This window comes from Periplaneta americana, chromosome 9, assembly GCF_040183065.1.
Source record: "Periplaneta americana isolate PAMFEO1 chromosome 9, P.americana_PAMFEO1_priV1, whole genome shotgun sequence".
NCBI classification, from domain to species: Eukaryota; Metazoa; Arthropoda; class Insecta; order Blattodea; family Blattidae; genus Periplaneta; species Periplaneta americana.
The window spans coordinates 58724296-58751733 of record NC_091125.1 but is presented as its reverse complement, the minus strand read 5'-3'; the positions used below and the strand labels follow the sequence as shown (position 1 = coordinate 58751733).

The following is a 27438-nucleotide window of genomic DNA, read 5'->3' as shown; positions in this document are numbered from 1 at the left end:
CATGGATTTTGTAGGTACACAAATAAAATAGGCAAAAAGGGCAGTGTCGAGCTCTACTGAGAATTTATAGACTCAGTATATTGAAATTTTTAAATTGTAGCAATGTTTTTTCCATTTACCTACTTCTGAGGAATATGCATATATCTCCCTTTTCCATTAGCTCGCCTTTCTTCTTCCCTCTCTTTCTATAACTCTGCAGTTCATCATATCCCCTGACGATAATAGTGCTATTTATAACACTTTTGGCATTACAGGTATGGTAACCTTCAAGTGAACCTTTGGTGCAGGATGAGTGAGTACAACAAAGCTCATGTGGGTATAATGTGGGCTTACTTTAATAAATTCCTTGAAAATAAAATGTTGTATGATTATCAAATAAATGTACTATTTTTGTTAGTTTTGGTGTATTAATACTGTACCTTTTCCCAGTTAACATCGACAGTGATAGAGATACCACAGTCTAATATCATACAGTCACGAAGCTTGAGGTGATTTTTTGCATTTCTCGCGATACAGCGCTCCAAGCAGTTAGCAACTGAGAGTACTAGGAACAATAGACTATGCCAGCACTATTTCGCTTTGTCTATGATGAGGCGATAGTAACGATCCTAATGGCTAGCAATGGAAGTTCAACTGTCATTGGATGCATATTCCCTATGTATTGAGCTTTGTTACTGTATGTACTAGACTGTGGAGATACTGTGTACAGTCTCTCATCATCTCCCAACACTCCTCTTATTTATACACCACATGAAAGAAAATAATTATGGAGCCACCAGCGTAAATTAGGCAGTAGTGTGTTTCCCTGCTGATCCGGAGTTGTACTTGAGTACCTTTACTTTTTAACTTCGCTCTAGAATATGTTATTAGGAAAGTTCAGGATAACAGAGAGGGTTTGGAATTGAATGGGTTACATCAGCTTCTTGTCAGGTGAAGAATACAATTCATACAGTTCTGTGTTATGTAACTTTCTCCATTCTCCTGTAATTTCATCTTAGCCCCAAATATTTTCCTAAGAACCTTATTCTCAAACACCATTAATCTTTGTTCATCTCTCAAAGTGAGAGTTCAAGTTTCATAATCATACAGAACAACCGGTAATAGGCCTACAACTGTTTTATAAATTCTAACTTTCAGATTTTTTTGACAGCAGACTAGATGACAAAAGCTTATTCAACCTAATAATAATAGGCATTTGCTATATTTATTCTGCATTTAATTTCCTCCCAAGCGTCATTTATATTTGTTACTGTTGCTCCAAGATATTTGAATTTTTCCACCTCTTCAAAGGATAAATTTCCAATTTTTATATTTACATTTCGTACTATGTTCTGGTCACGAGACATAATCATGTAGGTACTTTGTCTTTTCGGGATTTACTTCCAAACCTGTCTCATTACTTGCTTCAAGTAAAATTCCCGTGTTTTCCCTAATAGTTTGTGGGTTTTCTCCTAACATATTCACGTCATCCACATAAACAAGCAGCTGATGTAACACCTTTAATTCCAAACCCTCTCCATTATCCTGAACTTTCTCAATGGCATACTCTAGAGCAAAGTTAAAAAGTAAAGGTGATAGTGCATCTCCTCGCTTTAGCCTGCAGTGAATTGGAAAAGCATCAGACAGAAACTGTTGTATCAAGTCCATCTTAATACTATCAAGATGGACTTGGACCGTACGAACTTTGCCGTATGTTTTTACTGAGACACATTTTAATTAATCGAACTGGTTTCTTGGGAATACCAAATTAAATGGGAATATTATATAAAACTTCACTCTTAACCGAGTCATATCATCATCATCATCATCATCATCATCCTTCACGAATTAGGCCTCTGTAGACCTGTTTCGGCCCCATCTAGCAGTCTTCTTAAAGGTCTTCCTGGTCGACGATGTCCTCTAGGTTTATACTGCGTCATAATTTTTGGGATTCTTGAATTTTCCATTCTTCTTACATAATCTAGCCAATTGAATTTGTATTTGCTGATTTTTTCTTCTACTGACTCTACTTCTAATTGTCCTAAAATTTCTTCATTCCTTTTTCGGTCTAAAAGAGTATATCCTGCTGTCCTCCTGAAAAATTTCATTTCCGTTGCTTTGATTCTGTTCATGTCTTTTTTCTTTAATGTCCAAATCTCGCTTCCGTATAAAAGGGAGGGTAATGCTAGTGTATTATATATTTTTATTCTTGTAGATTTTTGTACTAATTTACCTCTAATTTTATTGTTTATTATTCCTAGAATTTGTGTAAATTTGGTAATTTTCTTGTTCACATCTTTTTCATTTTGTTAAGATATTTCACAACCCAGATAATTGAAATGTTGTACTTGTTCGAGGCATTGGTTATTGTGTATTATCTTACTACTGACTGGGTCTTGTCCTAAAAATGCCATTACTTTTGATTTTTGTGCTGAAATTTCCATCCCAAAATCTTTTAATATTTTATTTAATGCATATAATCCTCTTTGTAAATTATCCTCAGAATTGGAAATTATGACTTGATCATCGGCATAGAGTAAGGTATTTAATGTTACAGCATTGGTTATTTTGATTCCTGATGTGTAGATTTGGTTCCATTTTAAAATAATTTCATTTATATAAATATTAAATAAAGTTGGTGATGGTGGACAACCTTGTCGAACTCCATTATTAACTAATTTTCTTTCGGATATACAGTTATTTATTTTGACACTTATTTTGCTGTTTGTGTAGATTTCTATTATATTTTGTAATAGCAAATTTGGAATATTTTTATCTTATAATATGTCGAATAAAAGGTCTCTTCGGACTTTATCAAAAGCTTTCACAAAATCAATAAAAGCTATATGGGTTTCTAAATTAAATTCTCTTCTTTTTTCTAACAATAGTTTGATACTAAATAATGGATCTACACATGATCTTCCTTTTCTAAAGCCATTTTGACACTCCAGAAGGAAAATCATATGTATTTTGTATACATATGTCATATGTATTTTTTAAATCTATGAAAAGTCCACACCTGTGGAGTAACGGTCAGCATATCTGGCCGCGAAACCAGGTGGCCCGGGTTCGAATCCCGGTAGGGACAAGTTACCTGGTTGAGGTTTTTTCCGGGGGTTTTCCCTCAACCCAATACGAGCAAATGCTGGGTAACTTTCGGTGCTGGACCCCGGACTCATTTCACCGGCATTATCACCTTCATATCATTCAGACGCTAAATAACCTAGATGTTGATACAGCGTCGTAAAATAACCCAAAAAAAATCTATGAATAACTGATGTAGGTAGGCCTACTGTGCCATACTCTCATTTTTACTGCAATAAGTTTATCTTTTGAATACAAAAAATCTGATCAGTAGTCGATCTGTTATGCCTAGAACCACATTCATGATCCCCATTAATTTAATCTACATATGGAGTTAATTTTCTCAATAGAATATTGGAGAAAATTATATACGACGTCAACAAAAGTGATATTCCTCGAAATTATCATCATCATTATCACAGGATCAGTTATTCAGTCTGGTCTCCCCCATCATCATCATCATCATCATCATCATCATCATCATCATCATCCATATCCTTCTGTGCTATAGGAACCATTAGGCCTATACTACTCTTCTCTAGCCGGTCCCTGTCGTCATGGTGAATCTGTTCAACTTTGCGCATCTCAGATAACACAATGAAGATTAACGAGCTAAATGATATTTACAGGGTCATATGAAAGACAAACCAATAAAAGTACTATTGGCAACGTCTCCGCGACGTAAGGCAGTGCGACAGTGTAGGCGTGTGGCACATAGTGACAGCAGACGAGCAGTTCGGCAACGTTACAAGTTTTGATCAAGGACAGTAAACAAGATCTTGTTTGTTAACTACTTACGCTGCTTGAGAAATGTTCTGTATGCTACGAGCATAACGCCAGTCATTGAGAGTTCAGATAATAAGTTACAGTATTCCCAGTTTCGTTTATCCTAACCTCTATCATGGCTCTCGTATTTAGTGTGTCGAAAATATTTTTGGGACGAACACAGGGTTTGTCTAGATTGGCCGCAACTGTGAAATATGCTAGTACAGGTAATTGTAATTACAGTAAATATTTAATGATAACTTACGTATTATTTCGAATGATAAAGAAGGAACGTATTATTTCAAATGTTGAAGAAGGAATATTATTTGATATCTTAATAATTTATAGATGTGGATAAGATACAGCACATCCCATAATAATATGCATTTGTACAAGATAGAATGGTCGAATCTTTTCATTAGAATTTATTGAGAAATAGACTCCTAACACTAGGGCCTATATCCAATTACATAAAGGTTAGTGTTGTCGTAGATTTAGTGCATGGTGGAAAATACCAGCCTATGCAAAGTGTTTCATGCTTATATAAGTTTACTAGTTTAAATAGTTCACATTTTCTAGAAATTGTTTCCCCTTTTTGGTCGAACATGAATATTGTTAAAGCACCCTGTACCTATGATAACAGTACGCGCATGTGGGTTTAGAGTAAGTTTGATGGCAGGCCGAGGTCTGGGACAGCCCTGAGATATGTGAAAGGTGTCATCGATTTCCTGGTAAACTTTGTTGTGTGTCGTGATGGTGCTTACTCCTATTCAAGTTTTACAGTACAGAGGACACCATTGGAATGGTATTATTGCAAGTTCCCATTAAATTGCCAGATATCCCAGATTTTAATAGGTAGTCCTGTTATTCGAGAGAAATGTCCTATGCTCTTTATTTGTTCATGAAACACTGCACTGTGTCTCAAGTGCTAGTGCACTGGTAAGTTACCGGTATTCCATTCATACGGCCTGGGTTCGATCCTCTCTAGGTCATGATGGAATTTGTGGAGGACAAAGCAGGCGTAGAGGGTTTTTGTCGGACGATTAACATTTCCCTGTGTTATCCCCTTAATTTCATCTATAAACTTGTTTTGGGGTGAAGTCTGGGGATGGGGGGTAATACAGGTTACCAATGCTGATATAGGAAGGGCTTGGGGCTCCAGGTCCAGAGGCTTATCAGGCTACTCTTCTGAGGGTGGGAGTTGGCTCTGTCAGGACTAAGACAGGTTCACCCACCTATCAACATTGGATTGACGAATACCATCCAGGCCACTTATCGGACTTGAATAATCATCACATTCATCATATATAAGTGAGAAAGGAACTGACCGTCTTACTCTATTATCTACTGGCTTAGTTGCCTCATGAGTGATGCCTTGTTGGTATCACTTGTGAGGTTCAGACCTGTGTTCGGATACTTGACTAAACAACAACAACAACAGGGTGCATACTGAGCCAAAGCAAGCCTAAGTGCAAGGACCTTTTCTGGGTTCAGCCCTTGAAAATGCAAGCCAAGCCATGTCCTCCTTGATGTAGAAATCACGATTCAGTAATGTAGCCTATTGATAAAATGGATGTAGATAGCAAATTGTTAGCACTGTTGGAAAACAGTTTCACTTGTACTTGCATAATGAGCATCTTCTCTAATGACGCTAAAGTGAATTGACGTAAGAAACAAGGTGTTCACTTAGTGTAATTGAAGCAGAGTTGCTTATTTGAGCTATAAGTGAGTGACATCCAAAAGATAATTCACCTGTGCATGCGCTGTCTCTCCCACCAGCAGAATCTGTGAGTTATCACCTTACCACTCCCTAAAAATCATGTGTTAATGGCTCTGGTTCACCTACAGTACAAATGATAGCTCAACCGCTCAAGTTCCAGATCATACTGTGACCTGTTTAGTGATTACTGATTCTGCAATCTGCATGCAAACCCTGCTTATGGTGGAGGAAAGTCAGTTGACATAGGACTCCACCATAATTATTTTTTGTGTGTTGTACACCCTATAATTTTTATAGTATATATCTTCCAAAGATTTTTTCAATGTGAGGATCTTGATAAGTAGATGGTGTGTGAAAGTAACTTTAGTTGTTAAATTGGGTAGGTCTACTGCTAATGAATGTATAAAATTTTATAAAAAAAAGACTGCAAATAACATTAATTTTGTTTCATAAATTGAATTAGGATATTTGCGCTAAGATAGGTGTTTATTGTGGTCTGAGATGTCTGGCAACCCTGTCATTGTAGAGAAAAAATTAAAAGATTAGCCTAGTACAAAGCGAAAATTTCAAGCTCGACAGTATAGGCCAGCATTTTCAATGTGTGGCACACTAAAGGTATAATTTAAAATCCTGCGGCACACTTATATAATCTAAATCAGTGGTTTCCAACCAGGGAGAAATTTTGAGGCTTTTAGGAGGGAATGTTGACCATTTTCATTTTCTCGCGGCAAACCAACAGATCATTTGCCGGTTGAAAATGGCTGATATAGGCTATGATCTAAATTGTCATTACATTAAGTAGTGGTTTAGGGGGTGAGAGAGTCTATTGGGGTTTGCACCAGTGAGAGATCTTTAAGGTCTGTTATCTCATCGAAGTTTATTTGTTTCGGTGATTCTGTGCAAGATTAGATGTTCACATTGTATTTTTGGATGAAAAAATTACCTAAAAGCCTGATTGTTTAAGTAACATGATGTTTAAAGCACAAGAATTTACATCAGTAGGGTCATTCCATAGTGACACACGTAAGATTTTTGAAGTAACTATGATCTTCGCAGGATATTTAATTAAATACTTAGTAATTCATGAAAAAGACATTACTGTATTTTAACATAAGCATTCCTAAATATAAACAAAAATTCTTAATGAAAAGGAATAATTAATAAACAAAATTGATAGGTATTCTTCCAGAATCAACTATAAAAATTACAGGAAACAAAACTCTACGACATATACGACCCCACTATACCATACTGTAAGGAAAAATATCATCTAACGTCGATCGAAGTTATTGGATTACTGATTGGGGCTAGAGGAACCATCACAAAAAGATTCGCGCATTTTTGTAAGCAGTTTGGTCTAGGACAAACTCTTGTCACTGAAGTATCTATGTCTGCAGTGAAGGGATCTATAAAAATCCTAAGAAACCATCTCTACAGTTATATAGATTGAGCTCTTTGCTGTGGCGATCTGCTCACTTAAGTTGGGTCTTGCAACCAGTGCTAAATAGACGACTGCCATCATCCAATAGTTAATAGATACTAGGAAATTTTATGTTTCTTCTGGAATTAATGATATTTTGTTTAGTCTTTTCCAATTATTTCTATTGTGCTATTTCTTATTCTTTTTCTTCTCCATTGTTTTATTTTATTTTCTTTATTTATTTATTTATTTTTCCATTATAACAACAATTTTATGGTAAGCTTTGTCTTCTAGGCAGCCTTCAGTTGGAGGAAGCTGAATAAAATTTATTCAGAATAAATATTTTCTAGAAGTATTGATGTTCTTGAACAATCTTAGAACTTAGTACTACTTCAGTTGATCTCTATGTTTATGTTTGTTGTAATATTTTATTATAATTACTACCATTTAATTTAGTGCTCCCTAAGATCATATGGATCACTTTTAGTTTTAAATTTTAATTATTTTGATATACAACACGTAGGCCAAATATAACTTCACAATGTCACACCCATCCACCTGAAAAGTGTCATGCCCGTCCTGTGCATAATTATTTTTAAAATGTGCAATTATTACAGGAAATATGTATGACATTAAATAACTTTTAGTACAAAAATTCTCAAGATATTTGTTTTATTAAGTTCACAGAGTTTTCTTGTTTTCATTAGAGGTGTTCACTGCAAGTGCATATTTTTGTCACACCCGTCCTCAGACATTTACGATGCTGCTATCTTAAGTATAATTACACAGCAGGTGCAAGGTTTAATTTATTACACTGTGATCCAGGTATGAGACTTGTAGCATGCACTACAAAAAATCGGGGATCAATAAACTAGTTAAAAATGTTATGCAAATGTCACACCTGTTCACATGGAATGGCTGTTATACACTATGCCTACAGTTCTTATTATACAAAACAACACTAGATTACACTAAAATACACTTTCAAATTTAAAATATCCACGGTTGTTTACAACCATATGTGGTCATATTTCCTGTATAATATCATGTGACGAATACATCAATATGTCGGCCATTTGTAGTACTTCCCTTCCTTGAACATCACACACACTTTAAATTCTTCGCCACCACAAGCTTTTGTAAATTCTCTTGTATATTTGATGTCTTTTTTCTTTTACTTGGTCATGTAACGACACTGTATCAACGACTAGGTTATTTAGTGTCAATGGGATTGGCGATAGCGAAATGGTATTTGGCGAGATGGGTCGAGTATTCGCCATGGATTACATGATATTCGCCTTACTGTTGGAGAAAACCTCGGAAAAACCTCAACCAAGTAATCAGCCCAACTTAAATTCTTAAAAATACTATCAAAAAATGTTCAAAATGTATAAATATTTATGATATCAATAGAACTAATATAGGTTAAAAAAGACCTGTCTTTTAGAATTGCTAAATGATACCTAGGGTAAGTTAATTAATATTAAATAAAACGATTTTAAATTAATATCACAGGAGAATGGAGAAATCCAAGATCCTTAGCATTGGTCAACAACAAATTAATATCAGAAATGTAGTACCATACATAATGTGCAGATATTACATCAATTTATTTATACATAGGCCTAGTATGGTGGCCACATACCTACTTGCCATAAAATATACTGTATAAGCCTGTTTTTTTATATCAAATAAATTAACATAAATAATTTTTTGTAAGTTTTTAATGCAAGGAATTAAACAAAAATAAATATTTCATACGAACTTTAGGCATAAATTAAATTTTTTATACGAATTTTAAGTCTACACACTATATTTTTACAACAATTGTTGTTCAGTCAACTGTCCGAACCTCACAAGTGATACCAAGAAGACACCACTTATGAGGCAACTAGGCCAGGAGATAATGGGGTAGTGCGGCCAGTTTCTTTTCCCTTTACAACAGTTATGGAACACATATTTTCAAAAGTGTTTAACCTACAGTATATGTAGGCCCTACATTGAAAAAAAAAAAAAACGCACAGCTGCGTGTGTACAATTATCTAAATCAACAACAAGTAGGCCTATTTGAAATCCCACTACTAATTATGTTTAGGCGTAAAGACTTCCAATAACAACAAAAATTGTAACTGGATTTGAGGATAAACTTTAGTGACAAACATAATATTTTTGTTCGTGTGTCACAGTCATTGCGTTACGAGTGTCATATGTTCTTCCTGTAGAATTTGTACATAAATCAAAATGTTGTCCGTATAAGAAGTTGATTGTTATGTGATGTGTTTCACTTTTACATTTATGAAACATTAAAAAATGGAATGGTTTTGAAGAAATATAAACAATTATCCATTTGAGCGTGATACACGAACTCTCAACCTTTCTTTGTAATAATTGTAATGAAGCACGAAATAATCATTGTATTACGGTTTCTTTGCATTATAATTATTAACAAAGGTCAGCACTTCATTATTATTTGAATTTAATATACAGAAGTAATGATTTATTTGCCTTAAATATGCATTCAAATATGTCATTTCTAATAGATAATTTCGCGCTCTTAAACCACAGACTTATTTGTGCTTTTCTCCTACATACTGTACGTGTTGTTACGCAATCAGTGTTATCAGATTCAAAGATTTGGATCATAAGGGGAAAAAAATGACATATAACAAGCAGAGATTCGTGAGATTTTTCTTTTTCGTGAAAATGTCGCATTTTCATGGAATGACCCAGTAGGTAGCTCATCAAACATTGTAGAATCCATTCATAAATAATTTTTATAGTGCTATAGAGAAAGTAAACTGCACTTCTGAAGAGCAACTTGTTAAATATTACTGAAAAACCAGAAGGCAAATGCCAGAGCATTAGCAACTAGCTATAATTTTTGTAGTTTACAGATGAACTTGACTCAAGCTCAGCTAAAAGATATTGATGACTAAAATTATACCTCTTCCTCAATCTGTCTTCCATCCAGAACCCATGCTTCCTTTTCATTGTGAAGACTTTTCTGGTTCCTTAGTGCAAGCAATAAAATTGCAATTGCTAAACAAGCAACTTCTGAAGACATCATATCACGACTGATTTGAAGTTTGTTTAAATTGCTGTACCATATATGGTAAACGGAAGTTAAAGATATTTTTGTTTTACTTACTATAATAGGTCGAATAATAGGAAAAGTGACTGCAGTAAAACATATATGTCATTTAGCTATGCCCTCATCTAATCCATTCTAACCTGTGATACTCCTCGGCCTCCTGTCACTTAGTTATCCTCTCAACTAACCCATTCCAACCTTGTGACAATTCTCATTCACCTGTCAGTTATCTATCCCGTCATCTAAACCACTCAAAATTTGTCACAGTTCTCAGCTTCCTGTTACTTAGCTTTCGCTGCATGTGCCTACACCTTGGTTTCTACTCTTCTGTCCCCTCACCCTCACTTCACACAGTCATTCTAAGTCCACATAAAACCTGTTGGACACCACTTCTAATCCAGTTTTATTATTTTTCTTGTTCATTGTATGCATATAATTTTTGTGTTCATGGCAAGTAAATGTATATAACGTTTCACTTTTATAATATATTCTTGATACCAAGTATATTTATGTTATATTCTGACTCTTCATGGTCATCTGGACTGTCAGGTGGATGTCCTTGTTTTAGAATTAATAAAATAAATTCACGTATTTTTTTAGCATTTACTTCACAGCTTTCTTATCTCTGTACATAAACTAATAGTCTAGTGTTTATTTTTCACTTGTTAAATTGTATCTTTGTGTGCATGCATGGTTAATTGGAATGGTTTGGGTTACAAAAAAGATTAGTTTCTTCCCACATAAAATACGCCACTCTTTAAATTGAAAGTGCTGGCACTGCCACTGGGGCTCATCCAGAAATTTGAAGAAACTTTTCTTCTTTATTTTTTTCCTCAAATTAACATTTGCTTGCAATGCGTGAATGAAAATTAAAACTGCACCCAAATGAATTCTTATACTTCAGGCTGTTGATGGTATGACCGTCTTATTCATTTTGTTTCAGAATTATCAGTTGAAGGCGCAAGACAATTTCAAATTTAAGCAGCCCACTCAAAACATTTCTTCTAAAACCTTCATGTACAGATAAATTTCAGTAAAATATTAACCATATTTTAAACCTCAGGTGATTATAACGGTTATGATTTTGAGCACAATTTTAATTAGAGAAATGTAATTAATATGATTAATATTATGATCATCGTTGTTCAGAGACTAAGGATGGTAGGAGTGGCCTATAACCTTGTTTGCAGGCAGAGATTAAATTATTATGTGAACAGATAGATAGTGATTATCAAGTTAATGTTATATAATATGTTTATGGAGTTTGTTCAAATCACCTGATCCAAAGATATGTATTAAGGAAGCGGATATTTATGAACTGAAAGAAAACACGTTTAATACTTGATAAGAATAAGTTATTGTTTTCACTAATTTCTTTGGTATGAACACCAAGTATTCTGTATGTGGGAAGAAGAGTGTAATATGATGTAATCAGATCTATTATCAAATTTGTGGGTTTGTGGAGGAATAAACAGCATATGTACCTTGTAGAACTTAGGATGCATCTATGATGCATCTACAAAGTTCAATTTTCCATGCATGTACGCATGCAATCTGAGGAAAATAATGAAAGAATAAAGTTGAAAAAAACACGTTCAATTAAGATGCATGCAGATGTTGTGTCTACATGGTGCACTGTGTTGAACATCATCTTTACCACGAACATCATCTTTACCACGTTATATAATTATACCTATTAATAAATATTAAATATCAATCCAATACTGAGGTCTACTTGATTCTCAAAATAAAATTGTGGTTGAACACTCCATAGATTCTCGTACTTGCAATAATTTTCAATAATGCTAATCGTACTTGCTGTCATTTTCAGCTTAAAAGGTTCAACATCACCAAAAAAAAAAAAAGAAGATTTTCTTATAATACTTACAATATATAATTGAATGTTGTTTCAGTCATCAAACTTATCAAGTGTAATTGAAGATTAACAACCTATGAATTCATTATTCATTAAATAATTTAATTCACTAATGTATTCGACCATTTGTTGGTCATCTTCAGGTAATTATATGTATAATATAAATATAAATGTTTTGAACACAAAAGTCTAGGGAATATAACATACTGTACCATATTACAAATGTGGAACTATACAATAACAATTAATAAAAGAAGTGCATATTAAAAACAAAGGTAAATGACAATATACTGTATGTTACCTTATTCTGTCATATTGTTTGTATAATATTGATCACACTACACCCATATTTTCGGTTTATTCATAGCCACCTATAACAATCAGCTATTGCTAAATGCTGAACGAAATAATGCACAAGATACCCACCGGTGATGGGTAACTATCAATTTCTGCATGTGCTACCATTTTTAGTGGAAAAAGGCAAGCACTATTGAATGTGTTTCGTTCACTCTTGCATGCATTGCTTGAATGTGTAAAGTTGAGGGTTTTATATTTGGTGCTTTAGGGGCAGAAGAAGATAAGGTAATGATATGTAAAATCATTTGTAGTAACTTACAAAAACTCATAAGTCCAGTTTCTTGTCAGTATTTCAACATTATAATCCATTTATCCTGCTGTTATTTCGTGAACCTTTTTATCTTTTATTTTATAGATTTTTTTTAAATTTATAGGCCTAAGTAGATAATCGTAATGTGAAGAATGCTCAGAAAATAAATGAAGTATGCGTCTGTGTTAATAAATAGAATTATTCCTCATCAAAGACCCTGTGTTACTATTTTATTATGTAGTCCTTGATAAACCTTAAAATGTCGTGTTAATGGAACCTAAAACTGTTTTTCAGACGAGAGTTACTATTACTTTCTCATTATACAATGTGTAAAATATTATGATGAAAAGAAGTTCATTTCGAGAATTTCAAGAAATAGATGTTTTCAGCACTCTAGAGTACTGAAAAATTTATTTTTGATATGCCATCTGTCTGTTTACAACAATTTCTCTTATACTATTGTATGGATTCTGTTCATAGTCAATATAATTTTTCAACCGAAACTGGTGCACATGAAATATAACATAGCAAAAAAATTAATAAATGAATTTTCTTCAATTGCTGAGGATACTTTGTACGATTTAGGGATTTTTTTTTTAATGACACCAGAGTTCCTGAATTTAAATTCTTAAGGTACTACTAGATATTCCGCAAATTATGATTTTACCTTAGGCCTAATTTCATTATTTACTTTTACTTTCATTATTCACTTTCATGATTTTTTATGATCTAGATATTAATGTAATAATAATAATAAAAATAATAAATTTAGCTTCCAGACTTGACAAAGCGTACCACATATAATTTAGAAACACATCTAAAAGGTGAAATGATATACATTTGAAATGGTTAGGGAATCGAATATGCAAAATGTCAGAAAAATTTACACCTAAGAAGCGTTTGTGCTCATTCACAGTTAAGAAGGGAGGGGGGGGGGGGAAATATCATCAGATAGGTTAGAATGATTTGAATGCCATATACCGCGGGAAAAATAATAGTACAGATTGATTGGCATTGATATCTGAACCAATCAACAGCCATCGGTTAAGATAACTTGAAATTTCCATTATCACTCCCATACAAATGATTTCTCAATATCTGAACTGATCCTTTGAGGGTACTAATGGCTATTTCCTTCACAATGCTGTGTGTTAGCCCCAGGGTTTTACATTTGTTGGCAAAGAAGGAGGGTATGGTACCTCGTGCTCCCACCATCAGACCTATTACATCGATGTGGGACAGGCTATATTTATCTTTATAGAACGGGATTGTTGGTTCATAGATCCGTTTCTTTTCACTGTCCACCTCATGCGGTTGATCTGCATGTGTCTCAAATCTGATGGTGGGATCGAGAATGTATGCTGAGTTGTTCTTAATGGCAATGATATCAATTTGCCAAACACTTCCTTGCGTGGCTAGTCCCTGCACCTCTTGATGGACCGTAAACCCTACTTCCTTCAGCGTCTCGGCCAGCATAGAATGGACAGCATGGTGACGGATGTTGCGAAGGGCCACACTATAGGGGAAGGAGCCAAGGATATGGGGAAGAGTTTCAATCTCGCTGAGACAGCGCCTACAGTGGGTACCATCCCGATTTCTACCCGGTACAGCTCGGACCAGAGCATCATAGCCTACCATTTTAAGGGCGTCTATCCATTCCGAGAGGGTTAGACCTTTGTGATTTCTTATCTAGCTGTTTGCTGGGGGGAACTCTTTGTTAAGAATCACTCCTTTACCCTTTTGTTACTGTAAGCCTATTGTATTCAATCAGAATTTATTAGAGTCTGGCCGGGCGGAAGAGAAGGCCAACTGACCTTAGCTCTGTTAGATTAATAATAATAATAATAATAATAATAATAATAATAATAATAATAATAATAATAATATAAGAAGGTGAAAGGTAAAGGTATCCCCATAACATGCCATGAAGGCACTTGGGGGGCATAGAGGTAGAGCCCCATGCTTTCCATGACCTCGGCACTAGAATGAGGTGGTGTGGTCGGCACCACGCTCTGACCGCCTTTTACCCCCGGGAAAGACCCGGTACTCAATTTTATGGAGGCTGAATGAACCTCGGGACCGTTCTGAAAGTTTAGCAACGAGAAAAAAAACCTGTCACCACCTGGGATCGAACCTCGGACCTTCCAGTCCGTAGCCAGCTGCTCTACCAACTGAGCTACTCCATAATAATAATAATAATAATAATAATAATAATAATAATAATAATAATAATTTATTAATAGTTCACAAATATAGTACATACACTTAATAATTAAAACTAATCTATACACAAATAGTAATTTCATACAACAATATACAATTTTTAACGCAATTTCTACAATTTCAATATTTAATTTATGTTGTCTTATCCGACACTTACGTCTAGTTTTAGTGCAAGAGTCGACCACTCTAGTTTAGTGTAAAGCTTAATATTTATTTACTTGCTTAAGTTGTAATTCTCGTTTAACTCTACAATGTGCAGTCAGTATATTAAATTATTCATTATGCTATTTTCTTCCATTCCTCTTTCACAACAGAGATATTTATACAGTTCGTATAAGCCCTCTCTAGTTGCCAAGCCTTCATTGCTTAATTTAATTTCACAGTATTTTTTTGACATTCCTTCAAAACTATTAAATTTAGAAATAAAAAAGATTGCTAAGTAATGTTAATTTAATTTCACAGTATTTTTTTTTACATTCCTTCAAAACCATTAAATTTAGAAATAAAAAAGATTGCTAAGCAATTTCTAAGTCCAAAATGTTATTATCAATTAGTCTTGAAAATGCGTATCTGTCAAATTTGAATTTGTTTGTTAATTCCGTCAATTTACTGCCATTCAATAACTCCTTTCTTTTATTTCTTATTTTCTCTGCCATATTAAATAAATTATATTATTATTATTATTATTATTATTATTATTATTATTATTATTATTATTATTATTATTATTATTATGACCTGTGGCTGCTGACGTAATATGTAGCAGGATTTGCTCTTTAAGGTTGTTTTTATCTAATGTAATCTAATTAAATATTATTTTTGGTATTGCTTTGCATGTTTATCCATAAACTTTATGACTTCTTCAAGAAGAAGCTGCATAAACAATCCTAATACATTCTTCTACATTTGTGGCTAATACTCTGTACAAAAACAGATAAAATATCACTGGTTTTGTGAAGCAAATCTATCTTGCCCATTATGAAATTAAGGTTGGAGAATAAGATAAGTCTTGGGTGGGTTCCCCATAAGGTTTGCAAAACTTGTGTAGAATGTCTATGACATTGGAAAGAAAAAGCTTAAACTCTGGTATGGAGAGAGCCGAAAAAGCACCACCACCATAATAAATTGTTACTTTTATGTTGCGAATATAAAAGGCTTCAGTCATTACAAGAAACATAAGTGGATGATTTGGAATCAGAAAGTTGACCTGCGTCATGCAGCAAAGACTTTCCCATAACATTAACTGACTTTTCTTTGTTATGTGTGGAAGAAATGCAAAACTTAAGAAATAAACAATCACGATAAAACAAAACATTGCAATACATGGATACAATAACATAAAAACAAAAAAATATATATTGTAGTTTACATATTAAATCGATTGCGTGTGTTGAATAGATGGCCCGAAAAGGATCTGTTAGCACCTCTTGAGCTTGGGCTTTTCCTTATTCTTCTATCTAAATTAGTTTCTTTGGTCTTTACAAGTTTTTATGCTTTCTTTATTTCTGTATAGAGATTTAGATTTGCCTTGGAGATGTCTTCGTGCTCTGTGTAGGAGTGTGATCTTTCTTTTCTCTGTTCATAGCACTCAGCATCAAACCATGATTCAGCTGTCCTTTGCCTCTTAGGGATGAGCGATGTTTGTGTATATCTGTCTATTCTTTTTAGAGTGGATGACCCTTTTTAAGGAGAGCTGAAGCTTCGTCAGTTGCATGTGTGCTTTCTGGTTTTCAGTTGTCTTCCCTCCAGCTTTCTCGAGACTGTGAGGAACTTTACTGCTTTTTGTTGGCTTCTCTGCTTTGTTTGTCGATTCTACTCATAGACGTTTTCTTAGAGCAGCGCTGTGGTTGGTGAGGAAGAGAGTACTTGTTGTATGAATCATATGAAAATGCAATCTTGTAGCGTCAGGTTAGTGTATATATGAGTACCATGCAGAATGGAAACTTAAGTCATTTAGTCAATCAAATGGCTCATAACACATCACTCAGCCCAATCACAGCGTGTTGGAATACTGGCATTGCTAGCACCTCTCATTGTCTACCATCCGTATTCCATTCAATTTTGAAGCAAATGAGATATACTGCCTACAGAAATAGTAGCAATCAACTGACTAATTGCCAACTTTACAATTCACATCTCGTAAAAATAATACTATTAATGTAGGAAAATGTAAATCGGGATAAATCATGACATATTGTCAAAATCTGGGACAAATTGACGTCCCAAAGAGCCTTCAGAAAAATCCAGGACAGGGGATCTAAATTCAGTACTCTCCCGGAAATTGGGACGGATGGTTGCCTTAAATATTAAGTGAACAAAATAAAGAGAAATACCAGTGACAATATTATAAGGTACGGAGTTGGTACAAAATGCATATTATGTAATGTAGTATGTCCGAGTATAATAAAATGTGTTACATTTATTGCGCTTTTTTATCTTTACTGAACATACACAGATCCAAGGTCATATTCTATTTTGGAATAGGTGCAAACATGATAACATTTAATATTCAAGCAATCTTACTGCTTTGTCAAAGAGCAGAACAAATTGCGATTAATAGATGTATTGCAGTCTTAATGATTTAAAATGTTAAACTCTTCTTAAAAATCTTTAATTACAGGATTTATAATGTTAATTTTGTCATTCAAGTCTGCGATTACCAATAAGATGTTATGAGAATATTGATCTCTTAAAAAAAAATACCATGCGTTACTCAGCTACAAAGAAGTATGGTAATGCTTCAATAGATTCCTTTCCACTGCAGCATAGGCAATGAGATAGCAGTTCAGCTGACATTAATTCTAGCAATTTCTATGTTTTATACAGCCCTTCATCAGTCTTTGTACGTCATATAATAGAAGGCAGATTTAAAAATAAAATTGAAGATCGAATAAGAGACAGAACGTGAAAAAATAATCTAGCCTATTCTCTTTTGCTGGTAGATTAAAGGAAAGCTGTTGTGTTTCGAATGTAGGCTATTTCAATCATGATTATCTCTCACCTCCATGCTAATTGACCGACAGACTGTTACTGGCGTCTGTGCAGTTAACATGGTTGTTTACAATCTGTGTAACTGCCCAGTTCTACCAAGATTGAGACTATTTCATTAAATGATAATGAGAATATAAGAAATTTCTATTTTAATATTTTCTCTATCTCTCTCGTCCTCTAATTCCTTTGTGCCCGATTATTACTATTATTATTATTATTATTATTATTATTATTATTATTATTATTATTATTATTATTATTATGCATTTTTATATTGCATTATGAAGTCATTTATCAGCACTTTTTCGTTATGAAACTACATGAAACTTTTCTTGTAGAGTAATAAGTACTGTCTAAATATTCACACAGGGAAACTAATCTAACCTTACTAAGATACTGATGTAATGTAGTAAATTATCATGTTATTAACTGAAGTAAGGCCATGTGTTACCATCAGAGAAAAGAGCAATGTTTAAATCTTAACAGTTAAACAATAGCGTTCATGTCCTTGAACATTATGTCAAGAATTTTATCTGTTTCTGCATTTTGTAAATTTTTATTCTATTTGCAATTTAATTATTTCTCCTCTCTCTCTTTTTTTAGGATCAAACTATGAATTTATTATTGCTGAGACGAAGGGAGAGAAAAAGAATGTGGGAGTCATTACATTAAACAGACCTAAGGCTCTTAATGCTTTGTGTGACAAATTGATGAGAGAGGTCAGTGATGCTGTTGAGAACTTTGAGAATGACGATAGTATTGGTGCAGTAGTCATAACTGGAAGTGAAAAAGCATTTGCTGCAGGTAAGTGGTGAGCAGATCCTGGATTCGACCTGTTTTATTGTTATTGCATATGAGTATTTAAATAATTACTGTATGCGTTTCACGTGCAGTGGAACAAAATATGTCAATATTATTGGACCTAAAATTGCCTAAAATAACTTAAATTATTGTACTTGACATTGGACCAAAATAGTTTAATATTGTTAGACCTTAAATTGCCTAAAATTTATGTTTTAATCTAAGCCTCTTATTTTGCAGGTTATTTTTGTGAATTGAACAATATTGCATAGCAGGTCCAATGGGAGATGAGGGGGGGGGGGGGCACAAAGTATCCACACATTGATTTTTTTTTCTGTTACTCGCAAATAGGCTACATAAAGAAAGAAACCTGAAAATATAGTCACTTCACAGATGTGCAATAATGCTATGCATGAATTCTTTATTTGCCTACATGCACTTAAGGGGACAGTCAACTTAAAAATTGGAAAAAAAGTGTCATAGAAATGAAAAGTTAAATTTCTACACTAATTTACGTGACAGAACTAAATCAATAGGCAGAATTCTTCCCCTATTGATTGAGAAGTCACAGTCAAATGCACAAAGCCAAAAAATAAAAAATGATAATTAAAAGTGATACTTCAATTAATGATTGATTAAAAATTGAAATATTTTTTTATTTTGAAAAGTATTGGATCTAATGAGCTGAGATTTTGCATGTTACTTTCCATGTATATATTAAACTTTTTCTCCAAATTTGTAAAAGATTGGTCAAATAGGAAAAAAATTCCAAAATATAGTTGAGTGTCCCCTTAATTTATGTAAGGTATAGTGTTCAAGAAAGTCACAGAGTGCCCTCTCATGTAAGGCACAGTGTTGACACTCGAGAGGAAATTAAACGCAGAATAAATATGATAAATGCCTGTTATTATTCGATTGAGAAGCTTTTGTCATGTGGTCTGCTTTAAAAAAACTGAAAGTTAGAATTTATAAAACAGTTATATTACCAGTTGTTCCCTATGGTTGTGAAACTTGGACTCTCATTTTGAGAGAGGAACAGAGGTTAAAGGTGTTCGAGAATAAGGTGCTTAGGAAAATACTTGGGGCTAAGAGAATTTCATTTTCGCCAAAAATTGGCATCGCCTTTTGCCTTGGAACCACAGAATTAGGATAAACACTGTGATGACTTATCACAAAGATAGAAGAGCAATTTTTCCTAGTCCTCTACAATGAATAAGATATTTTTTTGATTTGAAATTGGTATAACATTGTCTGGAATTATCAACAGATAGAAGAATGAATCTCCTGTCCCTTTTCATACATAGTAGACTATTAGGATAACTATTTTCTGGAAGTATCACCAAAGTAGAAATCCATACTGTTAAATGATATGTTTAATTGCAAAATCAGATATATCACTAAAACATAATTTTTTAGTATGAAGGAAAAACGTTTGCAAGGAACCAAGGATTTGCAACCAATATTATTCTTTCATCATACAAATCCATGTGATGTAGTCGACCTGGTTGGCGAGTTGGTAGAGCGCTGGCCTTCTATGCCCAAGGTTGCGGGTTCGATCCCGGGCCAGGTCGATGGCATTTAAGTGTGCTTAAATGCGACAGGCTCATGTCAGTAGATTTACTGGCATGTAAAAGAACTCCCGTGGGACAAAATTCCGGCACATCCGGCGACGCTGATATAACCTCTGCAGTTGCGAGCGTCGTTAAATAAAACATAACATCTATGTGATGTATCTGGCTTTGGAGCATAACAGTGCTGTAGCAATTGTAGAATCATATGAAGATATGAAATATAACATTAACTCGTTTTCGAAAAAAAAAGTGATGTATCTGATTTTGCAACCACACGTCTCAAATATTGGTCCTTGTAATAAATTGTTTGCTTTGTTTGTACATATTAATAATGCATTCTGTATTACATTCGAGACTGTTTAGACGTTGTTTTGAATTTCCAGCAACACTGAATGATAAATTTTCTATCCCTTTTCATATTTTACTTGATATTACAATTACAATTACAATTAGTTTTTATCACAATAAAGCACAAAATTTTGTCCAGTATTCTTTTGAGAAGATTAACTCCATACGTAGATGAAATTATTGGTGATCATCAGTGTGGTTTTAGGCGTAATAGATAGACTATTGATCAGATTTTTTGTATTCGACAGATAATGGAGAAAAAATGGGAGTATAAGGGTACAGTACATCAGTTGTTCATAGATTTCAAAAAGGCATATGACTCGGTTAAGAGGGAAGTATTATATGATATTCTTATTGAATTTGGTATTCCCAAGAAACTAGTTCGATTAATTAAAATGTGTCTCAGTGAAACATACAGCAGAGTCCGTATAGGTCAGTTTCTATCTGATACTTTTCCAATTCACTGCGGGCTAAAGCAGGGAGATGCACTATCACCTTTACTTTTTAACTTTGCTTTAGAATATGCCATTAGGAAAGTTCAGGATAATAGGCAGGGTTTGGAATTGAATGGGTTACATCAGCTTCTTGTCTATGCAGATGACGTGAATGTCCACAAACGATTAGGGGAAACATGGAAATTTTACTTGAAGCAAGTAAAGCGATCGGTTTGAAAGTAAATCCCGAAAAGACAAAGTATATGATTATGTCTCGTGACCAGAATATTGTACGAAATGGAAATATAAAAATTGGAGATTTATCCTTTGAAGGGGTGGAAAAAATTCAAATATCTTGGAGCAACAATAACAAATATAAATGACACTCGGGAGGAGGAAATTAAATGCAGAATAAATATGGGAAATGCTATTATGTTATTATTCGGTTGACAAGCTTTTATCATCTAGTCTGCTGTCAAAAAATCTCAAAGTTAGAATTTATAAAACAGTTATATTACCGGTTGTTCTGTATGGTTGTGAAACTTGGACTCTCACTCTGAGAGAGGAACATAGGTTAAGGGTGTTTGAGAATAAGGTGCTTAGGAAAATATTTGGGGCTAAGAGGGATGAAGTTACAGGACAATGGAGAAAGTTACACAACACAGAACTGCACGCATTGTATTCTTCACCTGACATAACTAGGGACATTAAATCCAGACGTTTGCGATGGGCAGGGCATGTAGCACGTATGGGCGAATCCAGAAATGCATATAGAGTGTTAGTTTGGAGACCGGAGGGAAAAAGACCTTTGGGGAGGCCGAGACATAGATGGGAAGATAATATTAAAATGGATTTGAGGGAGGTGGGATATGATGATAGAGACTGGATTAATCTTGCACAGGATAGGGACCAATGGCGGGCTTATGTGAGGGCGGCAATGAACCTTCAGGTTCCTTAAAAGCCATTTGTAAGTAAGTAAGTAAAGCACTTTATTATATTCTATATGGTTTCAATTCCAGGAGCTGATATTAAAGAAATGCAACATAATACTTATGCAAATAATGTGAAGGGGAGTTTTCTAAGCCATTGGAACAGAGTTGCTAGCTGTACTAAACCTGTCATTGCAGCTGTTAATGGCTATGCTGTAAGTAATAATCTAGTTACTATTCACTGTATATTCTTAATTGGCTGTTTCTCAGGAAATATTAATATATGATACAGAGTGGACGAGGCAAAACACCACTCATCAACTGATGGTCTAGTGGCCTCCGCATGCTATATGGGTAGCCCGTCTCCTGTCAAAACTGTGATTGTAATCTGCGTAAAGATAAACTCAAAGGCTTTTCTTACTGTTGTAAATGCTGGAAATGATGATCTTCTGCGATCAAACACCCTTTACATCTCTTTGGCACATTCCCAGATATTTTCTGTATTTCATTTTGACTTATCAATATGTTTCGTGTTTCTTGTAGGATGTTTTCCTTTATCCTACACTACAACAGCTAAAATTATTGAACCTGAAACTGGCGCTTCAACATGAGCCTTAGGTAACCACAAATGCTTCATCACCTGAAAGCAAGAGCATTACACGGGATTTGTACGGTTTAAACTTCAACAATTCATTGGCGTGTTGGACTGAGGTTTTATACACCTCTACATCCTGAGCAAATCAGCACTAAGATTTTCGAGAACTTTGTTCTAATCATAAATCTATTTCGCCTAATTTTTTTCTCTGTTAAGACCCATTTATCCACTTGAGACTTATTACTTTGAACCAAGCCTGTCTCATTAATATTTTTTATATGTCTGCTTGTTGTTATCTTACCTGGTACAAGAAAATCAGGAAATTGGCGATGAAATTGTCAGAGACACTTTCTCAACGAAAATTTTTACGTGAAGTATTGCAAATAAAAATGCGTTGTTCTGTAGCCAAGAAGTAGAATCAGGATCTATTACAGGAGTAAACAGAGCCATAAAACCCGAGAGCATGTAGCAGCTAACAGCCAATTTGTTTCCTTGAATCACGGTGACATTTCGTTTCATCCATTCTGTATAAATAGGCCTATGTCCCTAAATGAATGTGGATATTATTATATGGTTGTTTTCTATATGTGTACATGTTAATATTGCATTCTGAATTAAATTTTAACACAGGAAAAAAGCACACTTTTTTTTCATTGGAAACTGTGTTAATTGTTTACAATTATCATAATTCTTATGTTTATTTCAAATTATGGCTGATGGTAAGATTTTGTTTTCAGCTGGGTGGAGGGTGTGAATTAGCTATGATGTGCGACATCATTTATGCAGGAGAGAAAGCCAAATTTGGGCAACCCGAAATTGCAATTGGGACAATTCCAGGAGCAGGAGGCACTCAGAGGTTGCCCAGATACATTGGAAAATCAAAAGCTATGGAGATAGCTTTGACAGGACTTCCGATCACAGCACAAGAAGCAGAGAAAGCAGGTAATTTAATTTAGAAATGCTCCGTTTATTACTTGTGCAAATCCCATGAATCTCAGCCAATACTTATAAGAACTCTTTCACGGCTTCGTTGTATTGTAGTCTTAGTTACTGATTTTCTTGAATAACCCACACACTTTTTTTCCGAAATATACAAGTAAAAAATACGAGTACACGCTTTATTCGAAATTAAGTTGGCAACATTGCCCCATTTTTTCCTCCCACACAACTCCTATGGTGGTGGTGCAAGCCATTATCTTCCCATGCGAGTATTTTAATTCTTAACATTGCTAAATGGTTTGTATTAGCAGTACATGTGTCAGGATCAAGTTTAAGTGTATTAAGTGTGTTTGTACGTCTTATATTTTAATGGATAACTGATGCATGGGCATGCATATCATACCCTCTTGTTAAAAAGCGCTTTAAAAAGTATAGCATCTTCAATTGGCTTGATGAACAGACTGTGATTGTAAAAGAATGCTCGGGCAATGACTATGTTGGTGATGATGAATATAGCACAGAATGAAGAAGTTATTAGTAATAGGAGGTATTTATTATAACAAAGCACGCAATATCATACAAAATAAAGGTAGTTAGGGTTACTAGGGGTAGTGAAGTGCATTCTATAACCTCTCCTTCCCAAATCCCATCGTCATCTTCTCATGGTGCAACCAGTTTTACTAACAAGACTTTGGGGACCGAGTCATGGTGGTATAACCATTCCATCTTATACTGAGGAAATGCAGTACTGGTATACATCAGCTTGTCCAGAAGCTGTGAAGTGGCAGTCCCACTACTGGACTTTCCTCTTTCTTGCTAGCAACCAGTCGGAGGGAAACATTATTGCTTACAAGTCTACATATAGATTTAATTGGAAATTTTGTAGACCGGAACACTTCTTCTTAGGATTATTACCTGTTAGGATGATGGTGATGGTGATGGTGATGATGATGATGATGATGATGATGATGATGATGATGATGATGATAAAGGTAGTTAATTTACTGATGCATACTATTAATATTGCAGGATGTCGTGTAAATGGCTGATTGAGTAATATAAACTGACATGCGTGCAGTGTGTGCACATAGGATGAGTTTCAAATGCGTTCTTTTCAGAACAAAATTTATTGTTAACCGAAATGTATTTATGTTTAATTGTTTTTAAATTGTTGTGAATACATTTGTTGAAAGTTTTATTTTTTTAATTGTTGTTTATTATTTCATTTTGTTTTTGTCTTTCAAAAGTGTGCTGCATGGATTATTCGAGAAAATATGGTATCTGGTATGTCCTATTCTGTATACACTTAATAACATGTGGATAGAGATTTTTGCTTTCTTACACACGTGATATTTTGTTCCATCATGAAGTTCATGTAACTAGAACTTTAACTTGTGAGCTACTCTTTGATGAAATATTTCACAATTAATAGCAATGGAATATAAAAATTATATGTACATAAGTTTCATGTTGGATGTCTGCCAGTTAGGTTGGTCAGAAACAATCGAAACGTCTGCATTCGTTGTAGACTCAAGGTCAGCTATTATGTGTCATAACCTGTTTCATATGCAGTTGAATTATGAGGGTCGTGCTTCTATGACACCTTTATTGCTGTGTATGTGGTTCATTGTGTAATATTACGTAATATGGTGAGAATTCGAATAATTTCAATCAATCAAGCATTATAGTGTTTTGAAACACTATCAATTCATGTTTTGTCTGTTTGATCAGACTCCATTTCAGCATCAGTCAATATACCACTTGTGAGTCCCTCATTGACACGGCAGCTGTATGAGCAGTGGCAGAATCTTGTTGGAAATAACTGACAATCATTCCACATAAGAACACTACACTTTCTGCTTGATTTTCGATTCTTCACTGAGCCTGTTTCTTTAAATCTTTCAGTGAGTCGTCTAATTGTTTTGGCAGAAGGCACAGGTCTGCTTGGAAACTTTATTCTAAATTTTCGTCTTGTTTTCGCACACGACCTTCTGCCTTTTATGTACGTATTATACATATACACACGTTCACACAATGAGAATTTGTTGCTAGGCATTACCTAAATACACAATAATCACTAAATAATACACTAACGTTGTACACATGAAGAATTGAGAGTTTAGGACACAACTTCTAAGCACACTGAATGCCATATGACTACTGGAGGTCGATTGCATGGGAGAAACGGTTAGCACGCGGTGGAAACCATGCAGGGCGTGGCTGGCCACTCTTTTCTTGGACCTATGCTAATAATAGCTCTGTATTTGTTTGTACATAATTTCTCTTCACATCATATGTATAAAATATAGAAAGTTCAAAGCAATATTATAAATTAAAAATAATTTATTGTTGTCATATTTCACAATAAGAATCAAGCTGGTTTTTTTATAGCATATGTTGGAGGTTATTTGTAATTTCCATACATGTGATATACAAACATTGGAATTACCAAGACTAAAATTTATAATTTTTCTTTAAAAGAAAATGTTCCATCTGTTTGGTACATATTTTTGTATTAGAATTTTTTCGGAATATGTATGATAAGAACTTTCTTGTGTCAAATATTAACGTACCTTGTTTACATGTTTCGACCTATTTTCGGTCATCTTCGGAACTGGTCGTTGTTGTAGACTGGTTGTAGACCAACAACAACCAGTTCCGAAGATGACCGAAAATAGGTCGAAACATGTTAACAAGGTACGTTAATATTTGACACAAGAAAGTTCTTATCATACATATTCCGAAGTGATACAGTATTAAAAGTTGTGTAATCAAGATGTATAGAATTTTTTTTTTATAATAGATATATGAATCTGGTTAACTTTTTATTATTGCATGCAAGATGTCTGATCTACAAGCCACTAAAATCCCGTTGTAATTTTGCTTTACTCTATGTCCATAATTTTATAGATCCGATGTTCAAAGGTATATGAACCATACAAATGTTGTCGATTCTAACTCAAAATGGACAATGTCTCGTAATTTTTTTGCGTATTGCAACATTTTTTGTAATTTATTTTTCTTCATTGCTATCATCATTGTCATATCATCATTATTCCGAAATTATTTATTGCCTTGTGTAAGTCTTGTCAACAACCTGGACCAAGTGCCATGTTATAAAATTAAATAAATAAAATTGAGTTAAAGTAAATTAAAATATCCAGGAAATATTTTATTTTTATTTCTATATTTATTTGTTATTGTTTTCTCTGTTCAAACGCATGTACTCATTTGTGCATGTGAACACACATTGTATGTGTTTGTGTGTGAATTATTCTTTTGTCCAAAAAAAAAAAAAAAAGAAGAAGGGGAGTCCATATTAATTTTTTTCTCGAATTTTCTGATACTAAAAACAATTAAGAAATGTAATGTACTGTATTTAATTACTAAACCTGAAAAAGTAGTCAGAAGTACATACTTATTTTACTTAACTTTATTTCATTAGGATTGGTTAGCAAAGTATTTCCAGCTGATCAACTTGTGACAGAAGCTGTGAAACTTGGAGAGAAGATATCGTCACATTCTCAAATAATTGTTGCCCTCTGCAAGGAATCAGTCAATACAGGTATTCATCCAGTTTATAATAGACTTGATAAGGAAGGGTTTGAATGGAATTTTCCATAACATTTGTAGACATTGTTATGTCGATTTGTTTTATGGAAGTTCCTTAAATGCAGAGTTGCCTGCTTTCAGGAAGAATCAGTAATAATGGGAGGAAAGCAGGGGATGGGGTTACACAAGAAAACTGTGACTATATGTTACTATTACAAATTTGCATCTACACCAGATAAGCTACCGGTATTATATTTAGATGGAGGTGAAGTCACACATTTTAAGTTATTGCTTAGTTGCCTGTTTTGCACCTGCAGTTGGTATTTTGTAAAAATATTTTGATGACAAGGTTTTTCCTTCGAAATAATATGTATTTTTTTACTAACAGAGAACTTAGCAGTTTTGTGTTCATATTTGCACTAAATTCTATTTTATTTTTTCTCATTAAACTAAAAACTCTTTCCGTTGGAGATTTGATCTGTGGAGCAATGAAAACTGCTATCATCAGCTTGC

The 27438-nt window shown here is 34.1% G+C and overlaps 2 protein-coding genes across 4 annotated transcripts in view; both read left to right on the top strand.

The window, feature by feature from the left end:
* The window catches only part of LOC138705962 (probable enoyl-CoA hydratase, mitochondrial), a 36429-nt gene extending 36033 nt beyond the window's left edge, over positions 1 to 396 (top strand). For all 3 annotated transcript variants that reach the window (XM_069834777.1, XM_069834778.1, XM_069834776.1), the window contains one exon: positions 255 to 396. The gene's annotated coding sequence lies outside the window, so the exon portion shown is untranslated. The remainder of the gene's footprint in view (positions 1 to 254) is intronic.
* A 3425-nt stretch (positions 397 to 3821) lies between these two features.
* The window catches only part of LOC138705961 (probable enoyl-CoA hydratase, mitochondrial), a 35599-nt gene continuing 11982 nt past the window's right edge, over positions 3822 to 27438 (top strand). Inside the window, exons 1-5 of the mRNA XM_069834775.1 lie at positions 3822 to 4055; positions 18360 to 18560; positions 21930 to 22054; positions 23172 to 23376; positions 26819 to 26938. Of these exons, the coding sequence (XP_069690876.1) occupies positions 3965 to 4055; positions 18360 to 18560; positions 21930 to 22054; positions 23172 to 23376; positions 26819 to 26938 (742 nt within the window). The 5' untranslated portion in view covers positions 3822 to 3964. The remainder of the gene's footprint in view (positions 4056 to 18359; positions 18561 to 21929; positions 22055 to 23171; positions 23377 to 26818; positions 26939 to 27438) is intronic.